The sequence below is a fragment of the Galendromus occidentalis genome, unplaced genomic scaffold, assembly GCF_000255335.2.
Source record: "Galendromus occidentalis unplaced genomic scaffold, Mocc_1.1 scf7180000077086, whole genome shotgun sequence".
Classification (NCBI taxonomy): domain Eukaryota; kingdom Metazoa; phylum Arthropoda; class Arachnida; order Mesostigmata; family Phytoseiidae; genus Galendromus; species Galendromus occidentalis.
This window is the reverse complement of record NW_003805074.1, coordinates 1-6,233: the sequence shown is the minus strand read 5'-3', so window position 1 is coordinate 6,233 and position 6,233 is coordinate 1. Positions and strand designations below refer to the sequence as shown.

General features: G+C 50.6%; 2 protein-coding genes across 2 annotated transcripts; both read left to right on the top strand.

Annotated features, from left to right (window-relative positions):
- Positions 1 to 669: 669 nt before the first annotated feature.
- LOC114828060 (transmembrane inner ear expressed protein) lies at positions 670 to 4,057 on the top strand. Its single transcript, XM_029110716.1, has 5 exons — positions 670 to 744; positions 1,980 to 2,094; positions 2,351 to 2,494; positions 2,664 to 2,853; positions 3,976 to 4,057. The coding sequence occupies exons 1-5, from the start codon at positions 670 to 672 to the stop codon at positions 4,055 to 4,057; spliced, it is 606 nt and encodes a 201-aa protein (XP_028966549.1).
- Positions 4,058 to 4,711: 654 nt separating this feature from the next.
- Positions 4,712 to 5,686, top strand: LOC100908157 (DNA/RNA-binding protein KIN17-like; the record flags this gene model as incomplete). Its single annotated transcript, XM_018638483.1, is given in 5 exon segments — positions 4,712 to 4,874; positions 4,973 to 5,067; positions 5,172 to 5,338; positions 5,446 to 5,529; positions 5,532 to 5,686. Coding segments are annotated over 5 exon segments (615 nt in total), but the record flags the coding sequence as incomplete, so codon positions are not given.
- Between the last annotated feature and the right edge of the window lie 547 nt (positions 5,687 to 6,233).

Genomic DNA, 6,233 nt, shown 5'->3' with positions numbered 1-6,233 from the left:
CTTCTCTCAAAATCCCGAGCACTCAGATTGTCGATGCGAGGGTGATCCCAAGCTCCTCTGCGTACCTGAGATTTCTGAGATGGAATTCACGTGAACGGAATAAACAGCAGCGAGAACTTATCAAGAGCGGGATCCCGATACAAATGATGCCGAGGAGTTCGAAGCGTAGGACAGCGTCGCATCACGGTACGTGCGACACTAGGAGAAATTCGGGTTAGCTGACTGGCAAACGTGAGCACGATCAGTCGTTGAGCTGATATTCGATAATGACAAGCCAAATTCCTCCCGTTAATGCCAATTCTCCTCTCCAAGCTGCTTGTAGAACTCCTTTCTGCGATTTAGGCGAATTTCGGCAATTCACCGTGCCATACAATGAGTTGTCTGATCGGGCGCAAGAGTACAGTTTGCGCATGGATCAGGCTGAGAGCATTTCTGGCAACCAGAGCGAGACAGGCTCTTTATCACCGTCTCATCTGCTCGGTTCAGGCGGTGATTAGGATACCTTGTCGTCTGGTTACTCCACATCGCTCCCGCTGGAAGTCGTCCATGCGTTTACGCGCGATACATATGTATGTCATTTTCCACGCCAGTCATTTCCCTGAGTCCCTTCCATCGTGGAATCACCTTGTCCAACTCAGCGAATGAGTCGATCAAAGCGTCTCTCGCAGCATGCGGAAGCAGTCTGTCCCGTCGAAACAGATTTCGGGAGTCGGCGCGAAGGGGCCTGACCTGTGGGCAAACAGGGTGAGTTTGCCACACCCTGAGACTGCTGAGACCCACGTCCGGCCTGGTACCTCAGATTTCCGCCAACCTTCGACTCGGAGCCTCGGACTGATTCTATTTCTCGAGGCGTTCGCATTTCCGTAGTTTGCATCGAGTTTCTTGGATTCGGTGGGAGGTTTGCTAATCCGCCGAAGGGGTTACTCCAAGGTAGATCCCCGGGGCCGATCAGGGGAGAAATGAGCGGGGCCTCGATGGCGCTGCCGTCAGCAGGAAAAGGGAAAGAGCTCGGTCACGAGCCGTTTCCGAGAGGGATCTCAGACACATGGGAGCTCCGGCATCTTTCGAACGCTTTGTGAGGGGTGTCTGCTGGAGCTCTGTCCCCGATGAATATTTTGTTTCCCTCGTTCACGGTTATTTTGAGATAAGAGCTCCATCGCGGATCTCCCACCGGTGAAGTATCTTCGGGACCTACAGCCTCGATACGAGGAGTAGAAATGGTGAGTTCTCGAAATTTCCAAGCCCTGCGAAATTTTTGCTCCATCGGAACGCGAGAATGAAAGCTTTTTCCACGAACATTGTTGTTCGATTGAGCGTTTCGGCAGGGCTCACAACACCGTATACGTCCCCGTAGAATGTGTAAGTTCGAGCCGATACGCATATGGAACTATACGCTCGGCCTTCGAGGGAAGACCCTGGGGAATATCACTCCCCCATCTTCGAGACTCAGGAATTCCTCTGTTGAGTTCCTTTTTCACGGTCATCATGAGCATATACATTCTGCCTGCTACCCAGTTGTGTTTATCGCTGTTCACCCTACTTGTGTAGGCTCAGGGAAGTCGTCAGCTCGGTCAGTACAGCTTCTGATCTCGACGCGGAACGCATCGTACTCTGTTGTGTTCTAAGAATCCGCGAAAATCATAGGCACTAGGTATGGAAAGTTCTGGCGGACCGGGGTTCGAATTCGCGACTGCTGGAGGTGCTTAACTTGGGGGAGTAATGGGACCCTTCGCGCTGAGAAGGCCGCCGCATACCTCTACGATTTCTTCGTACCTCCACCGCTCGATGATTCTAGAACCCTCCGCTCTCATTCTGGCGAATATGATCTATGCAGCTTCTGCTCCGGACGGAGCTCAGCTGCGCAGGATTCGCGGCAGGGAGGCCTGCCTGTCCGAATCTGCATCGACAAAATCGGCATGGGAATGAGTGATTCCACTACAATAATTTGATGAGCATCGAATAAACTTTTCCTCTTCCAGGAATGCGGGCCCGTAGTCCCAGATATAGGGAACGATTGGTTAGAGAAGGGAGTCATCGCTGGATTCCGGGTGTGGCAACTGATCTTCATGAGCGGGGCGGGCGCAACTGTGATAAGTAAGCAGAGCACTTTACCTAATTGGGATACAACTCTCTCCGACATAGATTCACAGCTCTCTTCGTTCACCCGTCAGGGTTATCAGAGGGGAAATACCTACGAATAAGATGGTTTCGGGCAGCGTCCCGAATGAAGAATAACTCCGAATTATTATGCCCGTCCCGAGCTACTCAAAGCGTAGTTCGGCACCACACGGGTCAGATCGTCGATTCTAGACCGCCGAGTCAGGCGTCTGAACCTCTCAATGCCTTCCAGTTGTAGTCATGTGCTGCTTCATGAAGTGCCGAGTTCCACGAACCAAACAGGAAATCGAAGCAGATTGCCTGCGCCGGGATCTCACAGCCCAGTTTCGGAAGCAACTGAACAAGCTCCCCACAGAGGATCTTTCCTTCCTGAAATGTACGCTAGATCGGATGCTTTGATTCCTTGACCGAATACTCTCACTGAAACGCCTCAATATGAGAAACTTGTTATGGAAGGCTCATGTCAGGGATGAGGTAGCGCGGGCAGGTCTTCTCCCTCTTAACCTAGAATGGCCGGTTCACGGAAGGTCCCGCTCTCATTTCAGCATTGGAGAAAGTCCGGGAAACATTTGAACTCGAAGAAGAAAGACGAAAACGAGGTTCTTGGGATTCACTGTTGGAAGACGGCCAGGACATGACGGCGAAACGAAAATTACGGAAATTACTCCGACTCTTCCGATTCAAAAAGAAAAAAAAGAGGAGGATGCTGAGGGAGGGAACACCGATGAGGTCAAGGTGAGAAACTTCTCTCGGGAGTCAGGCCGCGGAATTGGTCTCCGTTTTTCGAATAAACGTCTGGGGAGAGCTCTTCCCGCACACGTCGCATATGATTCTTGCAGTCAAAGAGTGACCTCTCTCTTATAGGAGGGAGCCGAGGAAGACACTGACGACAAGAAGGAGTGCGAAGTGAAAAAAGAAGCGCCCGCCGAGAAACCGAAGAAGAAACAAGTTGAAATCGACGTCGAGCCGAAAATTCAGAGAAGCACATGATTCCGCCGGTCTCGTTGATGCGGAGGCGTGGTACGTCTTTGTGAAATAAAGTTGAGCTCCTTGTATTTTTGAAAAACGCGGTATCAATCTTTGATGATGTCATCCCAAACTTCTTGAATTTCTCGTGACCGGCTCCAAAGGCCCGCATCTGCGGGACGGCGTTATATGAACCGCGGGGTTTTCCTCGCCCGACCCTTGAGCGCTCGAGGTCGAGACCCTCTGCTGACCCCCTAATCCTCAGGAACGGAATCCCAATTGAGCACAGTTCCAGCTTGGCCCACGAGAATGATGGGAGGGGACAGGATGATCGACCATTTGAAGCACATGTGTCGATCTCCCCTGAACATTTGGTTTGAAGCTCGTGTCGTCCGATGCGTAGTACCGAGAGCGTTTTCGAAGGTCCGCGGTGGGAGCGCTGACGATGTTTTCCTCCCGATCTCTGAAGTGTCCCACAGTCCTGCAGAAATGGAATTCTATCGAGGATTTCTCATGCTCGGTGATGAGTAATGATGTTCCGTCAGAGGGAGCGGAACGCGCAGCCATCGTATTAGGAGGTGGGATGGAATAATCGGTGGAAGCTCCACCGATGATCTTGCAGGCGCCACAATTATTCACTGAGCGCAGCTATTCGATGTGAACAAGCTGCAGATGCAGACACACAGTGAAGACTTGGGAAAAAATTCATACCGCATTGGGACCTCAGTCGATGGGAAGGAGTGGACCCGCGCCGTGGATCATTACGCCGATCTCTGTTGCAAGTGGGAGGAAAGTATCTTTAATACCCTGCCGGAGATCTCCATCCGTATAGGCACCTTTCCCGCAGGAGATGAGGTTTTTGATTTGGGTTCGACTCGGTCCTCGTTCCAGTCCGGGAACCGATACAATCAATATCATCGTGAATCTAGAGAATCAAGCGATTCTAGAGGGTGCCATTCCCCCCAGATATTAGATCATAGATAGTCGGTATGAATTTACGAGGACCACCCGAAGCATTTATTCTTCGCCCATAGTTTCTAGCGAGGTGCCGTCTCGTTTTTTTCGCGGAACAGAACGTGAATGAATCCAAGGAATCGGTTGCATAGACTCCATTGTGGACGGCTCTCGTTAGAGTACGTATCGTGGAGTCACGAAGACGGTCCACAGTACTCTCCGTCGCAAGGCCAAGGCTATCCTGGTTGTCGAGGAGGACTTTCACAATCCAGGACAAGCTGAAAGCTACGCGAGAATCTTCTTTTAGACCAAGAAGGTTCCAGAGGACCGCAAAATGGACGGGTTCCATCGCGAATCGTTCGGCCAGCTCCATGGATCCGCGGTCCAGGAGAAGACACACATTGAGAGCGGCATGCTGTCGGCAACTCGCTGTCTGATATCGATTGAATTGCTGACCGCGGCGATCTACACCCCCAATCCCTGACGTAAACTCTTCTCGAAGTAGTTCACGTTCTGCTCGTTGCCTCCGAACTCATGAAAGCTATCGTGCTGAGCTGAGAGAGCGAGTCGACCTTTGCTATGGAGACCGCCCCATGTCAACCAGAGGGCCAGCAAAGATCATCGACAACAAGGTATTTGAACGCTTGCGCGGAGGCAGGTTGTTGAAAAAGCTGGCTTGAAGATCGCAAGATCTCTGCCCTCGTCTGCGTGCTCATCGCAAGATGCGTAAAGCAGAAGCCGGTACTCCGAAGGCGATAGCCAACAAGATCAAGTCCAAAGGTCTCCAGAAGCTCCGATGGTACTGTCAGATGTGCCAAAAGCAATGTCGAGACGAGGTGAGTTCGAATTCGCGCTAAGTTCCCCCGAATGAAATCCTCTTTTGGAATAATTACGGATCGTTCGAAACTCCTCATCCTGTGTGTTTCTCCCACAGAACGGCTTCAAGTGTCACACTACATCCGAATCACACCAGCGTCAATTGCTGCTCTTTGCGGAGAACCCGGATAAATACTTGGACTCCTTCTCAGAGTAGGTACTACCTACCTGAACATATATTATGTACCTAGACATGACTCGCTCGCCTCAATTAGGAGCTGCTCTAAGGCTGACTGAACTTTTGACCTTATTTACAGAGAGTTCAAGGAAGGCTTTCTGGATATCTTGAAACGTCAATACGGTGGGAAACGAGTACACTCGGGTCAGATCTATCAGGAATACATTCGATTCAAAGAGCACGTGCACATGAACTCTACCAAGTGGCTTACTTTGACAACTTTCGTCAAGTGGCTTGGCAAAGAAGGTCAGTGACATATTATCTAAGCCTGAGCATGTATTCAGGTTCGATAGCACTATGCCGGTCAAACTTCCCTGTTCAGAGAATTCCGAACGTTTTCCTGAACTTTTCAGGTATATGCGCTGTCGATGAGACCGAGAAGGGATGGTTCGTGACATACATTGATCGGAGCTCGGAGGCCATTCTCGCTGATGAGCGTAGGTCAAAAAGAGGAAGATGGACCTCGATGACGAGGAGAGGCAGAATAAGTCAATCCAGGAACAAATAGATCGACTCAAGGCATCGTCGAATGCGAACGAAGAAGAGAGACCGGAGGAAGACAAGCGCTTGCTCAGAGAAGGTGATGGCGAGAAGGTAGTCTTTGCTTTTGGTAGAAGCAAGCCCGCCGTTGTTCCTCGTGAGATTTGTGAGGGTATATAAGAGAGCCCGATTCAGTAGAATAAACAATTGGAGATAACGAAGAGTCTTTACTGGCGCAGTCGATTTGGAGAATGGCTAGGCCACCGTCCGGATCTATGCCTACAGATCTGTGAGTCGCGCAGATTCATTCATGGAGAGTTGTTGGAGAACTTCATACTTCAAGGATCCCGTCTCTGTCCGAGACGAGGCACTGCTCAAAGCTGCGAGTCGCTCAGTCTGGCACCGTAGAAATTGAGTGCTGGTGTAGGACGTCAAGAAAATCGGAGGTCGGAATGACCTTACACTACAGTCCGAGTGGGGTCCCCCTTCGAGAATCTCGGCCCCGATGGATTGAAGTTTTCCAAGAAGTGTCCGAATGATTCCCATTTTACGCTCAATCCCAGGAGGGATTGGATCAAAAGTCCGGGGGTGTGAGGGTATATGAGAGAGCACGATTCAGTAGAATAAACAATTGGAGATAACGAAGAGTCTGTACTAGATT

Excerpts from the sequence above, each read along its gene's own strand:
- LOC114828060 (XM_029110716.1), top strand. The coding sequence starts at position 670 with ATGCGGAAGCAGTCTGTCCCGTCGAAACAGATTTCGGGAGTCGGCGCG. Across the intron at positions 745-1,979 it reads CTGACCTGTGGGCAAACAGG|GAATGCGGGCCCGTAGTCCC; the intron begins GTGAGTTTGCCA and ends TTCCTCTTCCAG. Across the intron at positions 2,854-3,975 it reads GGAACACCGATGAGGTCAAG|TCCGGGAACCGATACAATCA; the intron begins GTGAGAAACTTC and ends TCCTCGTTCCAG.